The following is a 24,203-nucleotide window of genomic DNA, read 5'->3' as shown; positions in this document are numbered from 1 at the left end:
CCGGGACACGGCTGCTGCTGCTGCTGCTCGCAGGAGTGCGGGGAGGACCGCTCCCTCTCCTGCCAACTCCATCTGGCCTAGGGGGCGGGGCCTGAACTTACCACTACAGTTTAGAGGCCTAAGCAGCTACCTGCAGCAAGGGACAAAATGGTTGTAAATGTTTTAAGTGCTTTTAATTTGCAGCACTTTAAATGGTGGTTGTTGTTTTTTATAATATTATATTATTTCATTATTTTATTTTTGCTTGGGGTGGGACAAGCATTTAGTCAGAGTGGGGAGTAGTTTAATTTGAGTGCTATTGTTTCTTGCTTTGGTTTTATTATTGTTATTATTATTATTATGTTAAATTATTATATAGTTTGTATTTTGCTTTTTAAGGGGAACGGTCAGGGCTGCCTGGGAGTGGGCCTCAGCCAATAGATTGGCTGGGGCAGGTTCCACAGGGGGGATGTATTGGGACACTCGATCTCAGTGATCACAGGCAGGTGGAGGAGTTATGCTAAGACCAGACCATGTCATTACTGAGGAGGCAGGGTTAGTCGTTGTTTGAGGACTATCCCTGCCTCCAGGTCTGGTCCTGACCGGAAGGATACAGGAATCAGAAAGGGAAACCCACATGACCTGAAAGTCTTGCTGTGCAATGCCAGGTCAATGATGAATAAAACCTCTGCCATCCACGACCTGATTGTGGGTTGAGGATTTGACCTGGCATGTGTGACAGAGACCTGGTTGGATGAAGCAGATGGGCCTGTCCTTGCCGCTGCTTGCCCACCAGGTTTCTCTTACGCACAGCAACCCAGGTCATGTGGGCGGGGAGGGGGGGTTGCAGTCATTTTTAGGAAGTCATTAGTCTGCACCAGGCGTCCTATTGGGAAGACCCAGTTTTCTGAGTGCATGTTCTGGAAGTTGGGCAATAGGGGCACTACAGGATTCCTACTGGTGTACCGACCTCCCCGCTGCACCAAGGATTCCCGGCCCGAGCTGCTTCAGGTTGTGGCGGATATGCTCCTGGAGACACCTAGCTTGGTTGCCCTGGGGGATTTTAACATCCATGCCAACACGACCTTACAAGGGGCCGCTCGGGATTTCGTGGAAAGCATGGCCTCCATGGGGCTGTCCCTGAATAAGTTTGGCCCAACTCATAGCCGCGGACATGCCTTAGACTTGGTGTTTACCTCTATGGGTGTTGGTGATCTGACATTAACTAAAAGCGAAACAAAAGAAGTGCCATGGTCAGATCACTTCCTGGTGCAACTGGACTTCTCCGCAACCCTTCCCCTCTGCAGGGAGGTGGGACCGATTCGGATGGTCCGCCCCCGCTACTGAATGGATCCAATTGGCTTCCAGAGAGTGGTAGGGGATGTTTTATCCCAAGTTGATGGTCTTTCAGCTGATTCCCTGGTGGCACGCTGGAATGTGGAGTTAACCAGGGCTATTGTCTGTTTGGCTCCGAAGCGCCCTCTCCGATTGCATGGAGCCCGGACAGCCCCGTGGTTTTCCCCGGAGCTGAGGGTGATGAAACAATCATTGAGACGGCTAGAGAGCCGGTGGCAGAAAACTCATTCTGAATCAGACCGGACACGGGTTAGAGCTCAACGTCGAGCCTACCAAGTGGCAATGGCTACGGCGAAGAGGGTTTTCTTCGCCGCCTCCATTGCACCTGCAGAAAACAGCAGCAGGAGACTTTTTCAGGTGGTTCGCAATCTATCAGAACCACCTGTACCACCGGGGCCTGGTAGGGACCCCAAGATCTCCTGCAATGCTTTTGCAAAGTTTTTTGCACATAAAGTCGCTCAGATTCAGAAGGAGGTAGACTCCACCGTGGGAGCAGGGCCAGGGCGGGAGAGTGCTAGAGTTCTGTCTGGTCCTGTTACATGGAATCAATTCCAATGTGTTACCTCCGAGGATGTGGACAGGCTGCTTGGACAAGTGAAACCGACCACCTGTCTCCTTGATCCTTGCCCATCCTGGCTTATAAAAGCTAGTCGGGAAGGGCTGGGCGATGGGCTCTGCAGGGTGGTGAATGCTTCCCTCTGTGAGGGAGCCTTCCCAGACCCGCTGAAAAAGGCGGTCATTAAACCGCTTCTTAAAAAAACATCTTTAGATCCAGCCAATTTGGCCAACTATCGCCCAGTCTGAAATTTACCATTCTTGGGCAAGGTGATTGAGCGGGTGGTTGCCGAACAACTCCAGGCACGCCTGGAGGAAGCAGACCATTTGGATCCCTTCTAATCGGGATTCAGGCCTCACCATGGGACTGAAACTGCCTTGGTCGCGCTGGTTGATGATCTCCGGCGGGCTAGGGACAAAGGTGAGAGCTGTTTCCTAGTTCTGCTGGATCTCTCAGCGGCCTTTGACACCATCGACCATAACATCCTTCTGGACCGTCTAGAGGGGCTGGGAGCTGGGGGCACTGTCATACAGTGGTTCCGCTCCTTCCTCCTGGGCCGTGTCCAGAAAGTGGTGGTGGGGGATGAGTGTTTAGACCCCTGGGCTCTCACTTGTGGGGTGCCTCAGGGTTCCGTCCTCTCCCCCATGCTTTTTAATATCTATATGAAGCCACTGGGAGAGATCATCAGGGGGTTTGGACTGGGTGTTCATCAGTATGCAGATGACACCCAGCTCTACCTCTCCTTTAAATCAGAACCAGTGAAGGCGGTGAAGGTCCTGTGTGAGTGCCTGGAGGCGGTTGGAGGATGGATGGCGGCTAACAGATTGAGTTTGAATTCTGACAAGACAGAAGTACTGTTTTTGGGCAACAGGGAGCGGGTGGGTGTGGGGGATTCCCTGGTCTTGAATGGGGTAACTGTGCCCCTGAAGGACCAGGTGCGCAGCCTGAGAGTCATTTTGGACTCACAGCTGTCCATGGAGGCGCAGGTTAACTCTGTGTCCAGGGCAGCTGTCTACCAGCTCCACCTGGTACGCAGGCTAAGACCCTACCTGCCCGTGAACTGTCTCACCAGAGTGATGCATGCTCTAGTTATCTCACTCTTGGACTACTGCAATGCGCTCTACGTGGGGCTACCTTTGAAGGTGACCCGGAAACCGCAATTAATCCAGAATGCGGCAGCTAGACTGGTGACTGAGAGTGGCCACCGGGACCACATAACACCTGTTCTGAGAGATCTGCATTGGCTCCCAGTACGTTTCTGAGCACAATTCAAAGTGTTGGTGCTGACCTTTAAAGCCCTAAACAGCCTTGGTCCAGTATACTTGAAGGAGCATATTGACCCCCATCCTTCTGCCCGGACACTGAGATCCAGCGCCGAGGGCCTTCTGGCAGTTCCCTCATTGCGAGAAGTGAGGCTACAGGGAACCAAACAGAGGGGCTTCTTGGTAGTGGCGCCCGCCCTGTGGAACGCCCTCCCATCAGATGTCAAAGAGATAAACAATTACCTGACACTCAGAAGACATCTTAAGGTAGCCCTGTTCAGGGAAGTTTTTAATATGTAATGCTGTACTGTTTTTAACACTTTATTGGGAGCCGCCCAGAGTGGCTGGGGAAACTCAGCCAGATGGGCGGGGTATAAATAATAATAATAATAATAATAATAATAATAATAATAATTATCATCATCACCACTGCTACTTCTACCTGAAATTCAATAAGTCTAGCTCTTCTCTGGCATGGATTTTGTTTGGCCCAGTCATGGCATCCCCTCCATCTCCAATGTCAGTCGTCTCTTTGGTCAACCCAAGACTGACAGGAGCAAAAACAAAAACAGAAAACCTGAAGCTACTTATCTTTCCTAACAATTCTGAAGCTGACATTTAAGATGGCCTGGGCAGTTGAGAGCAGCCCAATCGTGGTAGAAAAAGGAATAATTTGAGGAAGATTGTTCAAAGAAAAAACTGTAAGTTACTTTTTATTGTGGGGGTGTTAGGTTCCCAGGTGCTATACGGGGCACTGTTGAGCTCTGTGAAAATATATGAGGTTGGTCCATAGACGTATTTTTTGAATTTCCAGGCATATATGAGGATCCCACAGGGAGCCTTACCAAGAGAGGACATGATCCCACAATTCTCCTCCATGACGTCCTTATGCAGAGCTCTCTGGTCAGGATCCAGCAACGCCCACTCCTCGTCCGTGAAACGAACAACGACATCTTCAAAGCACACTGGACCCTAAAAGAAAAAGGGAAATGTCCTCCTCTGAGACAGCAGAAATATGATCTGCTCCACAATGCTCTGTTGTTTCCTTCCTGTAAATTGCGGTGTTGTTTCAATAGGATTGCTTTGCCGCACATTTTATTTATGGGTGCTTATTTTATTCTGTGTTTTAATTATGGGTATTTGTCTTTGTGCAAATAGGTTGTACTCCACCTTGTGTTTTCCAAGTCATTCTGCCTACCCAAACATTCTAGTTTCCCCAATGGAAGGATCCACTTTCTCCTCTCCTCGTGAGCTGTTCTGGGAAGGTTCCCTCCCCATGCCCTAGAGCCAAACTGAAGGGGTTCAGGGGGGCATGGAGAGGGGAAAGGGGAGGAATGGGGGGCAGGCCCCATTTTTCATCTGATGGGGCTGGTTAGGTGAATCCAGGCCACTATTTGTTCTCGTTTGTCCACTGCTTAGAAAACAATTTTAGCATACAGTGATTAATTAAAATAAGCCAATTTTCGTCTCCTGGCTCTGAGAGACAAGCAGGGAGGGTGGCTTCTGGCAGAAGGAGAGGGAGCCACCGGTGGTTCCTCCTTATCCTGACTCACCTCTGCCTCTCGACCTTCCTCTCCCACTCGCCTCCTTCCTCTTCTGCCTATGATTCTGCACTGCATTCTTCCACAGAGTCTCCCAGCTCACTAAGCCCTGTTTCCCCTTCAGCTTCTGACACTTCGTCTTCCCAGGCTTCTCCCTCTTCTCCCTCTAACCGCTCATCCTTCCTCCACTTCCACTCCTTGGGTTCTAAGATTTCTTCCCTTCCTGGTTCCCCGGCTGCTTCCTCCCACCATTCCTCTGTGCCCAACCAGTCCATGATATTGCTCCATCCCTCGGCCTCTGTTCCCACAAGGCAGCTTCCCCTGACCTGATCTGGTTCCACAGCCGCTGCTTCCCTTCTGCCCCCATGAAAAGGCGGATCAGGAGGTCTTGCCGGCATCCTTCTGCCACCTGCAAGAGAAAAAAGGTAAGCAGGACGCCAGGAGTGCCTGCTTCTCTCACAGGTGAAACAGGGCATCTCTAACTGCAGATGGGCCTTTGAGAAGGACTTACCTACTGAGAGTATTTGGACGTTTGTGCCCATTTCATATGTTTGTTTGTGCAGAAATACATCTCCCCTCCTCTGGACCCTTGTTCCCAACGGTCTCCCACCAAAACAGGATGAAAAGAACCCTCAGATGAGTTGGGAAACAAAGAGAATGAGACCAGTGGAGAAAAACCACCTTCCTCCTTACCCAGTGGCCTCTCTCTGGTGTCCAACGGAGGCCTCTCTGCCTCACAGGAATCCAGGTCCATTTCTGCAAAGAGATCCTTTCCCTGAGAAAGAAACAAGGATTCAAAACAGAGAATGGTGAGAAATACTAGAAAGAGAATGACAAAGACTTGAAGGGTGTGAGATCTCATTCCATGGATGCCTTCCCAGAAAAAGGATGGGCCATCAGCAGACCATTATGGGATGTTCTCTGTCCTGTTTGGAGCCCCTTGGGAGTATCCAGAGGAAAGTCTCTCTCACCTGCTTTCTCTGTTCCTGCTTCCTCTCCTCTGCCTGACTCAGGAGGAAACCTTCGGCCAGGGCCACCGCCTGGGAAGTGGTCTCCGCTCCACAGTCCCTCACCCAGCTCTCCATCTCCAGGGGAAGGACAGCCAGGAACTGCTCCAAGATCACCAGGTCCAGCATCTCAGCTTTCGTGTGCCTTTCTGGCTTCAGCCACTGATGGTCAAGGTGGTAGAGTTGGCTGCAAACCTCTCGGGGTCCTTTGGCCTCCTGGCAGCAGAACTGCCTCAACTGCTGGCTCTGCACCTCTGAGCAGAGGGTGTCCTCCTCAACCAGGATCTTCTGCACAGAGTTTTCCCAGAATCCCCCACTGCTCCCAGTTTGGTTGGCATGGCCTCTTCCTGTTCCAGGGCCAGCTGAGTCTTGCTCATCCATCTGTGCTCTCAGGAAGCCTCTGAGAGATTGGAAGGAACCCTTTGGTCTTCTGCCAAGTTCTGTCCGTCTAAATGAGAAGCTCTAGCAAATCCTACAAAGCAAATACATTGTTCTGTTACAGAATTTGTAGGTCAGGGGGGGAAATGGTTCCCTGAGCAAGCATGACTGCACCACATCCCAGACCATGAGCTATCTTTTTGAAAAGAAAGAGGAGGAGGAAGAGGAGAAGAAATAAGTCTCTAGCCTTCAAGCAATGCAGAATGTGGAGGCAACTGAAGGGATTTCTGTCAGATTAATCAACCTGGTTTTTGCTGCTTTCCAGTCAATTCAAGAAGTCAGAACCGACTGACAAGGGAGTCATTTGTATCTTGTGGGAAATGGATGCTTGGCTCTAGTGGGGGTCCTCAGCCGGGGGTCCTCAGGAGTTTCTCCCCATCCCCACCCCCACTCCTCTGCTTCTGTCTCCTTTTCTTGCACTTGGACTCTCTGTCGCTCTCCAGACAGACTGCTGGGGTGGGGTCCCTTTGTCTTTGCTATTAGGGCCAGGTATATCTGCAGGAGCAGATCTGGCCCCCCAGGCCTCCTCCCCTGCTGCAGCCCAGGGACCCCCCCCCACCGTCCCCCCACTGCACCCTCTGGGGGGAGAGAGAAGAGACTCACCAGATGGGGGGGGGACAGCGATGCAGCCCTTGCAGGAAAGACACCGAAGCAACACCCCCCCTTCCTTGCAGGAAAGGACTGGGGAGGGAGGGGCCTTGGCTCTGGAGGACCTGGCCCCCCCTGCTTCCTGTCCTCTCTAGGAAGGCAGCTCAGTTCCCTTTAACCCTTGCAAAGCCGAGTCCGTCCCCCTCCCCCGCTCAGCCCTCTCTCGCTTGGCAGAACCTCAGATTCTTATTATTTTTTATGGATTAAGGGGGGCACCTGCCCCCCCCCGGCTACGCCAATGCCCAGATATCCTTTTAGGGGTGAAACCAGAGGAAGAGCCTGCAGGGAAAAGGGCTTTGCAGGAGGCAAGGAAGCTCCTCCTAGAATTCAGGAGTGGAGAGATAGGAGGGGATCCCAGGGTCATCTAGTCCAACCCCAGCAATGCAGGAATCTCAGCTAAAGCATCCATGGCAGATGGCCGTCCGATCTCTGCTTAGAAACCCCCAAGGAAGGAGAGTTCACCGCCTCCCAAGGGAGACCTTTCTCCTGCCCAACTGCTCTTCGATGTCCCTCAAGGCAGCGGGTCCTGAGTTCTAGCCCTGATGAAAGAATCGCACTGGCTGTCAAGGAGGAACCCAGCGATGTTCAAAATAAATAAATCCTATTCTCATCCTAAGTCAGTAATACCTTTTAATGCTAATATACAAAAGTATGCCATTTCCCTTTCCAGAAATGCTCAATTGCTAATTCAATGGACTGAAAATCGATAGTTGTTGTTATTATGTTTAGGGAAGCTTTTAATATTTGATGGACTATTGTATTTTAATATTTTGTTGGAAGCTCAGCTATTATATTTTAATATAATCAAAAATTCAAAATACATTGTACAATTTCAATTAACACCCCCCCTCCTGGTTTATAACACCCGTTTCTTTTGCTTATAATTTTGTATTCCTTATATTTTAAAATGAAGGTAATAACATTTGTCTCTTCCTTCTCATTTTTACCTCATAATTGTATTTTCTACTTGTATTTGTCCTCTGTAAGTGTATCACTCAAATCCTGCCAGTGAGTTCATTTCTACGCATTGTTTCTATATTTACATCTAAAAAGGTTCCCAATCTTTTTAAAAGTCAGTTTTGTCCTTATCTTTAAGTCTCTCAGTTAGCTTCGCCATTTCAGCGTATTCCACCAACTTTTCTTGCCAGTGTTCTTTCGCTGGTATTTCATCGCCTTTCCATCTTTGAGCTAGTAAAATTCTGGCCACTGTTGTCACATACATGAATGGATTATTCTTAATTTTTGGTAAATCCTGCCCTAAAATATCTAATAAAAATGCTTCTGGTCTTTTAACAAAGGTTATCTTAAACATATTTTTTTTCATTTCATTATAGATCATCTCCCAATAGGTGGAGCCAGGTGGGCCCAGGTCCAGGTGGGGGGGGGTGTTGCCATGGTGACAAGGACCAGTAAAAGCCACAGACTTGCAGGCGGCCATTTTGGGTTAGCAGTGAGGCGAGTGGAGGAGAGAGCAGTTGGTGGCAGTTGACGGAGGACAAGGCGAGGCAATCAGTGGATTCTTATTTTCTCAGTTTCTTATTTCACTTCTTATTTCATTTATTACTTGTTCTTCTCTTCTTGACGATGTGCCACAGGCTGTCTTCATCCAGCAATGGTGAGTATTGGAGGAAACAAGAGTAGGGAGAGCATAGCTGTCAACGTTTCCCTTTTTTTAAAAGGGAAATTCCCTTATTCCAAAAAGGATCCTCGCAAGGAAAGGGAAAAGTTGACAAATATGAGGGAGAGGATCCCAAAGACCTGCTCCCCGCTGCCAGGACTCTCAGTTGTGAGGAACTGACAGCCTGACTTTTGCTGGAGCCGGAACAAGATCTCTTGCTCCAGGTGACAGAGCTGCCAGGCAGCTGCCCTGAGAGGCCTCCACGCCCTTCAGGTGTCCAAGCACCGGGCAGCAGAGGCCATTCTGGGGAGGGACCCCCATGGGGAAGTGGGGGAGGACGGGGCTTTGGGGAAGGGGTTGTCCGTCTGCCGGAGAGGAGGACCCTACTGGCCTAGGTTCACGTATCCTGTTTGAAAGGGGAATCATCTGAGGGACTTCCTGTGAACATCTGGGTCAGGAATGCTGTTCCTGGAATGGACAAACACACAAGACGTAACCGGCTGTGCATTCACACAAACAATACTCTTCTATATATTCTTATCACAATATCAAATGTTTATCTTCCACATAAACAACACATAAAGTGCAATAATATAGATGGAAGTACCCAATAAATCAGTTCATTCATAAAGGCCAAGTGTCTGCTAGTTTCTGTTCCACATATGTTCATAAAGTCCAAACTGGAGCCTACTACAATTCCACAGCATTGACAAGGATTCATAGCTGTCAACTTTCAGATTTGAAAATAATGGATCAGCAGCCTCACCTGTCCTGGAGACAGTCTACGGGATATCTAACAATCCGGGATAGCAGCGGGAAACAGCGCTGGAATAAGGGAATTTCCCGCAAAAAAAGGGAAGGTTGACAGCTATGCAAGGATTTCCGGAATAATGCCTTGTTTCGCTCTCATGGGCTTCATCCGTTGTACATATTCTAAGCAACAGAAATGAAGATAATGTTGTAATTCAACATATTTTAACAAATTAACAAAGCTGTGTATGGATAAAGTTTGTTTTACATTTGTTGTTTTAAAGGGGTCACTTTGAGAAGAAAACCTTACAGCTGCAGATTGCTGTCACCTGTAACTAAAATCAATGCTGCGCCTGTCTATATCATCTTACATTGTGACAGTTGTTGCAACTGAGATTTAATTAGTATGTTGTGTGTTGTGTGATATTGTGTAGGAATGCTAACATGTGTCTGACAGTATGTTATTTCCACAAAGGGGGGACCCAATTTTTGTGTATAATTGTTTTTATGTTCAATGTATAGTGTCTTATTGCCTACACCCCATGGAGGATTTTCACGCATTTTAAGCTTTCTAATAGATCAGGCCATTGCGTAGTCCAGTATTTAGATTAGATCAATTTATGACCACATTTCCTTGTTCCACCTGGCACTCTGCAGTGTGCCAACCTTCTCTACCCATTTTTAAATGGTTTTAAATTCACTTCACGAAGAAAAAGCTTCAGGATCCATTAAACATCAGATACATGAAGGTGTATATGCTTTGATTTAGCAGGAATGGTCCCTTATAGAATTAAATTGATTAATTTGGACAACTGACCTTTTTAGAATGGTTTTTCACAGATTGGTTTGAAAAGCTGAGAACCATGGGGCTATATAAATTCTAATTGGACTCCGTTGGAATTGGGCAAGTGTATCCAGGCTGCAATTAGCTTTTTGGTCCCTTAGGAACAACTGAGCAACTTCCCTATAGTGAAAGACCAGAGCCTATAATAATAAAAATCCCATAGAAAGGCCAACGCACAGACATCTCTCTCAAGAAATGTCCAAACCTGTGCCACTACAAGGTGACATGGTCAATATGAAAGCCCTACAGGGATTCACCAGGGATTGTTGCTGCTGTGATATGATGGAGGTGTGAGACCAGAGGAGAGCTAGCTTTGACACCTGGGAACACACAAAAAAGGCAGAAACAAAACAAACTTCATTTTTCACTCATTATTTGACCTTCCCGCTAAGTGTAAAGCAGAGACCACTATTGAGAATGTTTCTCCCAAAGTGCTAGAATGCCACAAGTAATTTAGTAACAAAATGCAACATGTGTTATTTTTTATGTGATATCCTATGTCCAGCTATGTGCACTGCTACACCCCAAATAGCCTTAAAAGGCCTGACATGCAAGTCTCTTAAGATTTTAATGAAGGCACCCATTTACAACATACCAGGTTATTATTTGTGGGACAACAATTTTTAAAAAAATTATATCCCCCAAGGGGGGAACTGTTATAAGAATTTTTAGGTTATACACACACACACACACACACACACACACACACACACACACATATACATACATGTATATATAAATGTACCAAGCAAACACATATATCAATATATAAACCACATGTTCAAAACCCACAGGAAAAGTCCTAAATCCATTTTGACTCTTTCACTCTTTCAGTCACCTCAAATATTTCTCTACAACGTCGAAGGAAATGCAGAAGCCTCCTCATTGTCTCTGTCCTCACAAATCCTGCCTTAAGGGCACATTTAAGGTGTGAATAGGGTGAGCCTGTGACCTGGCTCAGGAATGAAGTATTATCATTACAAGAGAATGGCCAGCCTCCCCAGGTAATCTAGTCAAGTGACCATTAACAGGTAACCTGGCAGACAAGGTAAAAACAACACACTCAGATTTCTGTTGTAGACCGCCTTTTCTGTGATGTATGTATGATGTATCTGGGGGTGGTCTTGGACTCCAGGGCGGACAATTAAAAATGTCTATATAAGGGCTTGCATGCATGGCTCGGGGTCCTCCTCCTCTCTCCTGCGTTTTTAAAAAAGTAATATTTTGAGCCCGTAGTTCAATTTCCCAGCAGCTCCGCTTGCCCTGGAGAACACTTCTAGCATTACATCTCCTCTACCTGTGTCCATTTGGTATGGCCCTTTCCAGGTTTTTTCCTGCCCCTTGTGTTTGTCTTTCATTTGTTCTCCTGTGTGTGTTGCCAGTAGAAGCCACAATTCTGTGGGTACTCTAGGTGGCGCAGAAAGCACCTAGAAGCTCCCTAGAGGTAGAAGTGCCGATCAAACTTCAATTTTGTGATCTATAAATTCCAATTAGCCAACAGAGGGTGTCACAGGGCCAGCCTACTTTCCCTTTGAAGCAAAGTTGGGTCTCTAGCTGTTTTTGGACTACAACTCCCATCACCCCTAGCTAGCAGGACCAATGGGGAGGGATGATGGGAACTGTAGTCCGGGAGCTGTTGGGGACCCAAGTTTGGGAAACCTGCTTTAAAGCAACTTTTGCGTTTGTCCCGCAAAGATGGGACCTGTCCACGTTTGTATTTTCTTGTATTTTGTTTTTCTAATGACCTTTGTGCATTTATTTTTTAATTTTTTAAGAGGGCAAATTGAAAGAGAAATTGTATGGCAAGTTGTGGAAGAATAAAAGGTTGCATTTTATAAAAAAAACAAAAAAAACCTGGGGGGTGGCCTCCTCAAAAAAAATTTAAATTTTTTTTATTGCTTTTCCGAATTTCTAAGAAGATATGACATTACACAACACAACACACAACAAAAGAAAACACATTAGAATACAAAAGAAAAACATAGAAACAATTATTCCTTTCAAAACCCAATTTACCTTACATTGTTAACTGACTTCATCGAGTCCCCCCTAACTGAATTTCATTGTATCACCTTGTTACAGTTCTCCAAAATCATATTTCTAATAAAATTATCTCCTATTTACTATCCTCGTCTCTTTTATTAGTATTCTAATCCTTCATATTTGACAACACGTTCATATTTTAGTCCTAAGCCTATTTGTTACTTCTAAGTGACTTCTCATTATCATATATAACAATATTCAGCTAAATATTCTTTAAATTTCTTTCAATCTTCTTGTGTCTCCTCCTCTTTCCAGTCCCGGATTCTTCCAGGCAAAAATGCAATTGCATTAAGTGCTTCCTGTTGGTTCCTCTCCACATCAGGGACTGTCAGGGACTTTCCAATTCTGACAATTGCCCCCTCAATCCCAATCCTCAATCCAATTCCAATTGCCCCCTCAATCCCATATCGTCCCATCCCAGCCAGAGGACCTCTGTCTTCGAAAGATTTAACTTCAACCGGCTCCCACGTAAGCCACAGCTTCCAAACATCTGGTCAGTGTGTCTGGGGCCGAGTCAGGATGGCCATCCATCAACAGATAGAGTTGGGTGTCATCGGCATACTGATGACAACCCAGCCCAAAACTCCAGACAAGCTGGGCAAGGGGGCGCATAAAGATGTTAAAAAGCATCGGGGAGAGTATCGCACCGAGGCACTTCACACACCAAGGAGTGGCACAATGACAATTCCCCCCCCCCAAGCGCCACCTTCTGTTCCCGACCAGAGAGAAACGAGCGCAGCCATTGAAGGACTGTGCCCTGAATCCCCACGTTGGCAAGGCGGTGGTCCAGGAGTTCGTGATCGACCGTGTCGAAGGCTGCTGACAGGTCTAGAAGAATCAGCAGCCCCGACCCGCCTCGATCCAGCTGCCTGCGGAGATCATCTGTTAGGGCGACCAGAGCCGTCTCGGTCCCATGACCAGCGCGGAAGCTGGACTGGAATGGATCCAGAGCCGATGTTTCATCCAGAAACCTATCAAGCTGTTCAGCAACCACTCTCTCAATCACCTTACCCAGGAATGGAAGATTCGAAACCGGGCGGTAATTGGATAGATCTAAGGGATCTAATGATGTTTTCTTTAAGAGCGGGCACACCACTGCCTCCTTCGGTTCCCCTGGGAATATCCCGGTGCCAAGGGACAAATTGATGATATCCCCAGGGGGGCCCGCACCTCGTCTGGACACGCTCTAATCAGCCAAGATGGGCACGGGTCAAGAGGACAGGTGGTGGGCTTTCCAGCTCGGCTGGGGATATCCGGTCAAAGTGGTCCAATACTGGACCCGAGGACAGACGAGGGGCCTCCAGTTCCTTTATTGTATCCAAATTGGCAGGGAGGTCATGGCGGAGCAACAGGACCTTCTCCACAAAAAAGCGCGCAAATGCCTCACAGCTGTGTGTCAGATTGTTATTTAAATTTGGCTGTCCTTCAAGGGACGTTAAAGACCTAATTATACTAAAAAATTGCGCTGGGCGAGAGCTAGCAGATGCAATGGAGGCCGAGAAGTAAGACTTCTTAGCGGCCTTCACTGCCATCTCATAGGTTTTCATAAAAACCCTATAAGATGTTCTTGAGGCTCCATCACAGGCACCCTGCCATACTCGCTCTAGCCGTCTGAGGTCCCACTTCATTTTCCGGAGCTCCTCGGTAAACAAGGGAGCCCGGTTTCTGCGGGGTCGCAGAGGGCGCTTAGGTATAATCTCATCGATGGCTGCCAGGAGCTGGATATTCCAGCCCTCAACAAGCTCAGTCAATGAGTTGCCAGGGGGAGCAAGGTCCCGCAAGGCTTCACGGAATCTATCAGGGTCCATCAGCCTCTGCGGGCGAGCCCAAATTGGCTGGCCACCTAAGCAGGGTGGAGGTGGAAAGTCAATCCTGGCTTTCAGAGCGTAGTGATCAGACCATGGCACCTTCATCGAAGGAGACATGATCACATCTATACCTACGCCAAAGATCAAATCCAGCGTGTGGCCTGCTTGATGTGTGGGGCCCGAAACAAACTGGGAGAGCCCTAGTGTCGCCATGGAAGACACCAGGTCCAGAGCCTGTGAGGAGGGAGTGGCATCAGCATGGATGTTGAAGTCCCCCAATACCAATAGGTTAGGGAACTCCAAGGCCCAGCCGGCCACCGCCTCCAGCAGGCCTGACAGGGTGGCTGCTGGTGCGCTAGGTGGCCGGTACACCAGCCAGACAGCCAAGCTCACCTCAGAGCCCTACACTAGGCCAACGCATTCAATGCTGGGGATCGATGGCGATGGTAGAGCCCTGAAAGAACAATCTTCCCGGATTAATAATGCCACCCCTCCCCCCGGCCCACAGTCCGTGTCTGGTGGAGGACGGAGAAACCCGGGGGCGCCATCTCTCGTAAGGTAACAGTTTCCCCTTCGCGCACCCAGGTCTCCGTCACACAAGCCAGGTCAACCCCCTGCAAGGTAAAGAAATCTCGCAGAGTGGCGTTTTTGTTGCCTATAGACCTGGCATTGCACAACACCAGTGACGGAGGTGAGTAATCCTTGCTCACCCTACCCTCGTCCCTCGGGATGGGGCGCAGATTGGAAGGGGTACGAGCATATCCGTATCTCGATCCCCTTCGCCTATCGCCAATCTTTTACTCTTCTTATTCCTATTGAAAAGCATCCAAAATTGATTTGAACTATTGTAAACAATTCCAGGAGGGTAAAAGATACACTGTACAATGTTTCAGCGAGTTCATACAGCTGCAGTTACTTTGTAATCCCCAAAGAGGAAAACAAAAGTTGAAAGTATCCTCTCCCTTTGTGACGTAATAATGGAGTCTAGCCTTTTCTCACTGGGAGGTCCGCTTCCAGAAAGCAAGAGTCTATTCTCTGTCAAATCTATCTCATTCATGGTCCCAATTCAGTCAAATTCTCCCCCCTTCCCCCTGCAGAAAGAGGGGCTTGGAATATTTCCTTGAAAGTTTTTAGCACGTCTTTTAAAGTTACGGCTTCGGTCAGCGGTAACAGCTTTCGCTTTCACTTCAGCGGAAAGGGATTGACCTCCGTGTTTAAATCCCTTCCAGGGATTTAATGTCCAAATGCAAACCCTTTTTACTCACAGTTTTCCAATCTTAATTTAGTCCGAGAAATTGGTCGCTCACGATCGCCGGACTTTGGAGCTTCGCGCAATGAAGGAAGCGAGTTGATTCCACAGTACTGTCTCCAATCCCGCTCGCTCTCGGAGCTCTTACTAGCGCTTACTGGGGAGCAGGGGAGTTGCTAAGGGTACCCGCAGGAACACCAGGTTCTCAGAATGCTCAATCTGAGCTATTTTTCGGGGTTCTGCGACGCTCTCACGATCACCCCAATCTTGAAAGTGCCGGGGCTCATTCAGCCAAAAGAGCTTCCATCCACCATAAATCGGGCAGCCAACTTGAGGTTCTCCTCAAATATATTATTGGGGGGGGGGGAGACCCGCAGGCCTATAATAGTTGGCACCTATTCCCTACACCCACAGGTCTGAGGAATGTTACAACATAAAAACACCAAAAAAACCCACATGTTAAAAGGGCAGTAGATGTCAATCAGCTAAATGCCTGGTTATAAAGATGCGGATTTGCCAGGCTCCAAAAGCTGTATAATGTTTTTTCCGACCTTTGTATGGATTCTTTGATGGGAAGTGAGACTGTATTTCTGATTGAAGTTCTTTCCACATTCCACACACTGATATGGTTTCTCCCCTGTATGAATTCTTTGATGGGAGGTGAGAGAGGAGCTCTGACTGAAGCTCTTTCCACATTCCACACACTGGTAGGGTTTCTCCCCTGTATGAATTCTTTGATGGGAGGTGAGAGCGGAGCTATCAGTGAAGCTCTTTCCACATTCCACACACTGATATGGTTTCTCCCCTGTATGAATTCTTTGATGGGAGGTGAGAGAGGAGCTATGAGTGAAGCTCTTTCCACATTCCACACACTGATAGGGTTTCTCCCCTGTATGAATTCTTTGATGGGAGGTGAGAGAGGAGCTATCAGTGAAGCTTTTTCCACATTCCACACACTGATAGGGTTTTTCCCCTGTATGAATTGTTTGGTGGAAAGTGAGACTGTGGTTGTGAGTGAAGCTTTTTCCACATTCCACACACTGATAGGGTTTCTCCCCTGTATGAATTCTTTGATGGGAAGTGAGAGAGGAGCTCTGACTGAAGCTCTTTCCACATTCTATGCACTGATAGGGTTTCTCCCCTGTATGAATTCTTTGATGGGAGGTGAGAGAGGAGCTATCAGTGAAGCTCTTTCCACATTCAAAGCACTGATATGGTTTCTCCCCTGTATGAATTCTTTGATGGGAGGTGAGAGAGGATCTATCAGTGAAGCTCTTTCCACATTCCACACACTGATAGGGTTTCTCCCCTGTATGAATTCTATGATGGGAAGTGAGAGAGGAGCTCTTCCTGAAGCTCTTTCCACATTCCACACACTGATAGGGTTTCTCCCCTGTATGAATTCTTTGATGGGAAGTGAGAGAGGAGCTCTTCCTGAAGCTCTTTCCACATTCCACACACTGATATGGTTTCTCCCCTGTATGAATTCTTTGATGGGAGGTGAGAGAGGAGCTATCAGTGAAGCTCTTTCCACATTCCACACACTGATAGGGTTTCTCCCCTGTATGAATTCTTTGATGGGAGGTGAGAGAGGAGCTATCAGTGAAGCTCTTTCCACATTCAAAGCACTGATATGGTTTCTCCCCCGTATGAATTCTTTGATGGGAGGTGAGAGAGGAGCTATCAGTGAAGCTCTTTCCACATTCCACACACTGATGCGGTTTCTCCCCTGTATGAATTCTTTGATGGGAGGTGAGAGAGGAGCTATAAGTGAAGCTCTTTCCACATTCAAAGCACTGATATGGTTTCTCCCCTGTATGAATTCTTTGATGGGAGGTGAGAGAGGAGCTATGAGTGAAGCTCTTTCCACATTCCACACACTGATATGGTTTCTCCCCTGTATGAATTCTTTGATGGGAAGTGAGAGAGGAGCTATGAGTGAAGCTCTTTCCACATTCCATACACTGATAGGGTTTTTCCCCTGTATGAATTGTTTGATGAAAAGTGAGACTGTAGTTGTGAGTGAAGCTCTTTCCACATTCCACACACTGATAGGGTTTCTCCCCTGTATGAATTCTTTGATGGGAAGTGAGAGAGGAGCTTTCAGTGAAGCTCTTTCCACATTCCACACACTGATAGGGTTTCTCACCTGTATGAATTCTTTGATGGGAGGTGAGATGGGAGCTCTTCCTGAAGCTCTTTCCACATTCCACACACTGATAGGGTTTCTCCCCTGTATGAATTCTTTGATGGGAAGTGAGATTGGAGCTCTTCCTGAAGCTCTTTCCACATTCCACGCACTGATAGGGTTTCTCACCTGTGTGAATTCTTTGATGGGAATTGAGAGAGGAGCTATCAGTGAAGCTCTTTCCACATTCCACACACTGATAGGGTTTCTCCCCTGTATGAATTCTTTGATGGGAAATGAGATGGGAACTCTGACGGAAGCTCTTTCCACATTCCATGCACTGATAGAGTTTCTTTCCAATGGCATTTTGTTGATGGGAAGTGGAATGGGAGCTCTGACTGCAGCTTTTTCCACACTCTAAATTTTTGTGTGGCTTCTCCTCTCTGGGGATTTTGTTGTGTTCACCTTTGTTCTCAATTTCCATTTCATCACAATCTGCAATGGAGACAAAAAGGGATTAGAGCCTCAGGAACAAATGGAGAAGATCTGAAGGGAGTTGGGTGTGTGTTCATTACATGTGTTGTTTGTCATTAATCAACATAGTTATTATGAGATTCTGATGTGTCGTTGAATGATACTTTGTTTCATATACACTAGTGGTCAAAATTGCAGAAGCCTTTTGGAGAAAAGTGTATTTCAGAGGTTTGATGGCTCAAAACACTGCTTCTTTTGGAGTACTAATATAAAATTATATATCAATGGAAAGATAATTTTATCAAGAATGCAATTCAACAAAGTTTGTTTAATTATACCGTATTCTATCAAACATTATAGGCAAATAACCAGAAAAATTAAGCACAATTTGCTTACGTTGTAAAACATAATAAAATTATAGAAATAGCACAAAACGTTGACTGGTCACCCAGAAAGCGATGTAAGATTGTACTATTAAGTGAACAAGGCTACAGTTATGAAGAAATTAGAAGAGAGATTGGGGGAAATTTAACCAAAGTTGGCCTTTCTATATTTTTGAAGAGGTATAAGGAGACTCAGTCACTACAAAATCAGACTTGTTAAGGCAGGGAAAGGTGCACAAAGGCAAGTGACGATGGACGAGTGGAGAGACTGTGCCTATATGACGGAAGAAAATCATCTGGGCGTATACAAGATGACATGGAGCCATGTAATGTGAAGTTGAGTGCAAGGACTGGTCTAAATGTTAGAGTTCTAAGGAAAAAGCCATTTTTATCTCTCAAACAAAGGTTGAAAAGATGAAACCCATGTTAACTGTACAGTGGAACAATGGGACAGTGTTATTTGGAGTGATGAGACCCAAATCTCCTTGCTTGGTAGTGATGGCATGAAATACGCGAGGAGAAGAATCAGAGAAGATTTACATCCTACTTGCATTACACCGACTGTGAAACAACCAGACAGTGTGATGATCTGGGGTTGTATCGCAGCAAAAGGTGTGGGCAGAATTTGCGTCATTAATGGGAATGTAAATGCCCCCAAATACATAAAACGAAATACTTTAGCCCAAACTGAAGTGTTCCGCAGGTCATCTTTTCCCAGATACTGGAGCATTTATATATTTTCTACAGGTTTCAGCTCTATGTCGTGTTGCTGCTGTGTGCAAAAGGTGCATTCAAGATAATGATATTTCACTGCCGGAATGTCCTGGGAATAGCTCAAACTTTAACCCAATCGGAAATCTATGGGGCCGACTAAAGAAACTTGTTAATCAAAGGCAACCCAGCAATAAAGCCGAACTAAAAACTTCATGGGAACTTCATGGGAACTGCAGAACTAAAAACTTCATGGGAAGGCGTTGTAAGGCCGTAATTAAAACTAAAGGTTACCAATGGTTACCAAAGGTTTCACGTTTTTTCTTTATGACTGCTGTTCTAATAAATACTCCTTCATAAAAGTCATCGCATTACATTCTTCAAACGTGAGACGACTCTGCCTGTTAATAATTTCAGGTTTATTGCTAAAACAACAAACTTGGACGGAGCTCCTCTGCTCATCGTCCTCCCCACAAGATGGAGTTGCCCAGACTGAGCTCCTCCCCCTTCCCCAGCACTGAAGCCCCCACCTTCTCTTCCAGTATCTTTAAATTTGGCAGAGATTGCTTCCTGCATTCCAGGGTCTGACTCACTCCTGTAGCTCTCACACAGCTGTCTGTCACTCTGTCTCCCTTTTTCTTCTCCCCTTTGTTCAGAGCTCAGATTACAGTTGATCTCCCCCTCCTCTCTGCCTTCCGCTGCTAACTCTCCTCTCCCCAGGCCCGCTTCTTCTCTGGCTGGCAGCACCTGAGCTTCGCTGCCAGTCGTCTCTTTGGTCAACCCAAGACTGACAGGAGCAAAAACAAAAACCTGAAGCTACTCAGCTTCCCTAACAATTCTGAAGCTGACATTTAAGTGTTAGTTTCTGTTTCCCTCACTGAGCAGCAGCTGCGAGTCATGGGACTATGTTTCCATTCCACAGTCAAGTTACTGTTGGGTTCCCACGGGAAAGGGAGACTGGATGTGACGTTCACTGGTTTCCTGTTTCTTTGTTCTGTCGTTTCGTTAAGAGTTGCTCTCTGCTTCTCACAGAGACAAGATGTATATTTGTATGCTCTCAGCATAGTTCAGGAATAAAGCTTTTCGCAAAGGAGCACCATACCTGCTTCATCCTTTCGTTTGCGGACTCTGGGATTTTACTCTGCTGGGCTCAAGGCAAGATGAGCCGTATCAGCTCAAGGGCCAGAGCTGAACAATAAAAACTAACATTAAGATGGCCTCTGAAGTTCAGACCAGCCCAATCTGTTGGGATGCGTCCAAGGGAAACGGAGGCATTTGGCAGGCCCCCAGCTGGCTCCAGCACACCGGCCGGTAACCGGGCAAACTCCGGTCCTTGGAACAGCATCAAACAGCGACCCGCAGCTTCAGAACTTTTCAGAAGCTGGAGCACCCTCTAATCAGCAGAGTAATTAACTCTTTGCAACAGAAGGGTGGACAGAGGCATATGTAAAGCATATTTACAAGCAGTTTATTCAGCATAGATCAAGACAAAGAAAAACATGTCTGCTCTCCTTCATGTCTAAGAGCAGGAAGCATGAGGCAAAAGCTATACACAAACGGAAGTTCCCAGCAAGCTGTGCTGGAATGTAAACAGACATGTGACATACAATAGCTCCACACATCTGTTTAGGTGGAACGGAACATCAATATCCTAACACAATCATGGTAGAAAAAGGAATAATTTGAGGAAGATTGTTCAAAGAAAAAACTGTAATTTACTGTTTATTGTGGGGGTGTTAGGTTCCCAGGTGATATAGGGGCCATGGTTGAGCTCCGTGAAAATATATGAGGTTGGTCCCATAGAGGTATGTTTTGAATTTCCAGGCAGCTATAACATTCCCACAGGGAGCCTTACCAAGAGAGGCCACGATCCCACGATTCTCCTCCATGACGTCCTTATGCAGAGCTCTCTGGTCAGGATCCAGCAACGCCCACTCCTCATCCGTGAAACGAACAGCGACATCTTCAAAGCACACTGGACCCTAAAAGAAAAAGGGAAATATCTTCCTCTGAGACAGCAGAAATATGATCTGCTCCCCAATGCTCTGTTGTTTCCTTCCTGTACATTGTGGTGTTGTTTTAATACGATTGCTGGGCTGTTCTGGGGAGTTCCCTCCCAATGCCCTAGAGCCAAATTCAAGGGATTCATGGAGGAATGGAGAGGGGGAGGAATGTGGAGCAAGCCCCATTTTGCAGTAGATGGGGCTGGTTAGGTGAATCCAGGCCACTATTAGTTCTCATTTGTCCACTGCTTAGAAACCAATTTTAGCATTCAGTTATCAATCTAGAAATAAAATAAGCCTCTTTTGGTTGGGCATCTGTCTTGGATGATCTAGCAGAGATTCCTGCAATGCAGGGGGTCTCCTGGCTCTGAGAGACAAGCAGGGAGGGTGGCTTCTGGCAAAAGGAGAGGGAGCCACTGGTGGCTCTTACTTATCCTGACTTACCTCTGCTTCTCGACCTTCCTCTTCCACTCCTCTTCTGCCTCTGATTCTGCACTGCATTCTGCCACAGAGTCTCCCAGCTCACTAAGCCCTGTAACCCCTTCAGCTTCTGACACCTCCTCTTCCCAGGCTTCTCCCTCTTCTCCCTCTGACCGCCCATCCTTCTTCTACCTCCACTTCTTGGGCTCTCAGCCATCTTCCCTTTCTGGTTCCCCAGCTGCATCCTCCCACCATTCCTCTGTGCCCCACCAGTAAATGACATTGCTCCATCCCTCGGCCTCTGTCCCCACAAGGCAGCTTCCCCTGACCTGATCTGGTTCCACAGCTGCTGCTTCCCTTCTGCCCCCATGAAAAGATGGATCAGGAGGTCTTGCGGGCATCATTCCGTCACCTTCAAGAGAAAAAATGTAAAAAGGACACCAGGAGTGCCTGCATCTCTCACAGGTGAAACAGGGCATCTCTAAAAACAGATGGGCCTTTGAGAAAGCCTTACCTGCTGAAAGAATTTGGAGGTTTGTGCTCATTTTATGTTTGTTGTGCAAAAATACATCTCCCCTCCTCTGGACCCTTCTTCCCAACTCCCTCCAAAACAAGGTGAAAAGAACCCTCAGATGAATTGGAAAACCAACAGAACGAGACCAAACGGAGAAAACCCACCTTCCTCCTTACCCAGTGGCCTCTCTCTGGTGTCCAACGGAGGCCTCTCTGCCTCACAGGAATCCAGGTCCATTTCTGCAAAGAGATCCTTTCCCTGAGAAAGAAACAAGGATTCAAAACAGAGAATGGGGAGAAATACTAGAAAGAGAATGACAAAGACTTGAAGGGTGTGAGATCTCATTCCATGGATGCTTTCCCAGAAAAAGGATGGGCCATCAGCAGACCATTATGGGATGTTCTCTGTCCTGTTTGGAGCCTCTTGGGAGTATCCAGAGGAAAGTCTCTCTCACCTGCTTTCTCTCCTCTGCCTGACTCAGGAGGAAACCTTCGGCCAGGGCCACCGCCTGGGAACTGGTCTCTGCTCCACAGTCCCTCACCCAGCTCTCCATCTCCAGGGGAAGGACAGCCAGGAACTGCTCCAAGATCACCAGGTCCAGCATCTCAGCTTTCGTGTGTCTTTCCGGCTTCAGCCACTGATGGTCAAGGTGGTGGAGTCGGCTGCAAACCTCTCGGGGTCCTTTGGCCTCCTGGCAGCAGAACTGCCTCAACTGCTGGCTCTGCACCTCTGAGCGGAGGGTGTCCTCCTCACCCAGGATCTTCTGCACAGAGTTTTCCCATAACCCCCCACTGCTCCCAGTTTGGTTGGCATGGCCTCTTCCTGTTCCAGGGCCAGATGAGTCTCGCTCATCCATCTGTGCTCTCAGGAAGCCTCTGAGAGATCGGAAGGAACCCTTTGGTCTTCTGCCAAGTTCTGTCTGTCGAGGTGAAAAGCTCTAGGAAATCCTACAAAGCAAATACATTGTTCTGCACTGTAGGAGAGGAAAAGAAATGAGGAAGCATGGATGAGTCTTGCTGGGATCCAGGGCTGGACTGCACCAGATCCCAGACCATGAGCTATCTTTCTGAAAAGAAAGAGGAGGAGGAAGAGGAGAAGAAATAAGTCTCTAGCCTTCTAGCAATGCAAAATGTGGAGGCAACTGAAGGGATTTCTGTGAGATTAATCAACCTGGTTTCTGCTACCTTCCAGTCAATGCATGAAGTCAGAAGTGACTGACAAGGGAATCATTTGTATCTCGTGATAAACGGATGCTTTTCTCTAGTGGGGGTCCTCACCTGGGGGTCCTCAGGAGTTGCTCCCCACCCCCACCCCCACCCTACTCCCTGCTTCTGTCTCCTTTTCTTGCACTTGGACTCTCTGCCGCTCTCCAGACAGACACCTGGGGTGGGCTCCCTTTTTCTTTGCTCTGAGGGCCAGGTATGGGCAGGGCGAAAGGCATCTCCTTTGAATTTAGGTGTGTAATTTATTATTAGTAGTATTATTCTGTTAGCCAGCTTAACACACACACAGCCACTGATGCCAAGGTCCCTGCAGGTTCGGTGAGTAGCAGCGCCCATTTCCGGCTGCTTTGCCAGCAACAATCCCTTTGGGACAGAGAGGATGTGGTCCTGGGATGCCCTGCTCTGGGTGCGAGGGGATGGCTGCAGTGGCCTCCGTGGGGAGCTGCCCTGGGAGACGACTGGGAAACTGGTCCGCAATGCAGCAGCCAGACTCTGGGCTGGGATCCCTCTCTTTATCCCTGGCCTTTCTCTCCCACCTTTCCTTCCTTCCTTCCTCCCCGTGGTTTTTTTTTGGGGGGGGGGGGCTAGTCCACCTCCTCGTCCAGCTTTGGAAAACCATTTGCACATGTTTCCTCTGTGGTGCAATGACGCTGAGCGATGTCACACAGAGTTAAAGTCCCAGGGACTCCTTTGTTTAAAGAAGGGAGATTTTATGGGAGTCAGGGATCCTCTGATCTCCAGGAAGGAGAGCGTGGCAGACCTGGCCCCTCCCTGGCAGGACCCTCTCCTCCCTGACTTGGGGTCCCCCCGCAGGAGCAGATCAGGCCCCCCAGTCCTCCTCCCCTGCAGCAGCCCTGGGACCCCCCCCCCCCGTCTCCCCACTGCACCCTCTGGGGGGAGAGAGAGGAGACTCACCAGATCCCAGGAGGGGGCAGCGAGGCAGCCCTTGCAGGAGACACACCGAAGCAGGAAAGGACTGGGGAGGGAGGGGCCTTGGCTCTGGAGGACCTGCCCCCTCTTGCTTCCTGGCCTCTCTAGGAAGGCAGCTCACTTCCCTTTAACCCTTGCCAAGCCGAGTCCCTCCAGCTCAGCCCTCTCTCGCTTGGCAGAACCTCAGATTCTTATTATTTTTATGCATTTAGGGGGGCAACTGCTCCCCTGGCTACGCCAATGCCCAGATATCCTTTTGGGGGTGAGGCTCTTGGCTGGACTATGAGCATCTCCCTCCCTTGGCCAGAAACCAGAGGA

At 47.8% G+C, this 24,203-nt stretch overlaps 2 protein-coding genes across 6 annotated transcripts in view; both read right to left on the bottom strand.

Moving 5' to 3' along the window:
• LOC128412035 (zinc finger protein 420-like) overlaps positions 1-24,203 on the bottom strand; it is a 621,951-nt gene that overhangs the window by 529,012 nt on the left and 68,736 nt on the right. Inside the window, exons 1-5 of one of the 5 annotated variants that reach the window (XM_053384846.1) lie at positions 23,871-24,069; positions 5,666-6,173; positions 5,388-5,469; positions 5,021-5,103; positions 3,999-4,125 (exon numbers count right to left, since the gene is read on the bottom strand). The exons of 1 other annotated variant lie outside the window; for it this stretch is intronic. In XM_053384846.1, the coding sequence (XP_053240821.1) occupies positions 3,999-4,125; positions 5,021-5,103; positions 5,388-5,469; positions 5,666-6,082 (709 nt within the window). In that variant the 5' untranslated portion in view covers positions 6,083-6,173; positions 23,871-24,069. Of the gene's footprint in view, positions 1-3,998; positions 4,126-5,020; positions 5,104-5,387; positions 5,470-5,665; positions 6,174-23,870; positions 24,070-24,203 lie in introns of those variants that run through there. 3 more of the 5 variants (XM_053384853.1, XM_053384845.1, XM_053384847.1) reach the window with 3 other exon arrangements.
• On the bottom strand, positions 15,457-22,698 carry LOC128412023 (zinc finger protein 665-like). The gene is made up of 5 exons (XM_053384790.1): positions 22,187-22,698; positions 21,909-21,990; positions 21,548-21,630; positions 20,651-20,777; positions 15,457-17,722 (listed from the first exon to the last, which is right to left on the bottom strand). Exons 1-5 carry the CDS (start codon positions 22,586-22,588, stop codon positions 15,597-15,599), a joined length of 2,820 nt encoding a protein of 939 aa, XP_053240765.1. The 5' UTR covers positions 22,589-22,698; the 3' UTR covers positions 15,457-15,596.

Source organism: Podarcis raffonei, chromosome 4 (assembly GCF_027172205.1).
Source record: "Podarcis raffonei isolate rPodRaf1 chromosome 4, rPodRaf1.pri, whole genome shotgun sequence".
In the NCBI taxonomy this organism is placed as follows: domain Eukaryota; kingdom Metazoa; phylum Chordata; class Lepidosauria; order Squamata; family Lacertidae; genus Podarcis; species Podarcis raffonei.
This window is presented reverse-complemented; position numbering and strand designations above follow the sequence as displayed.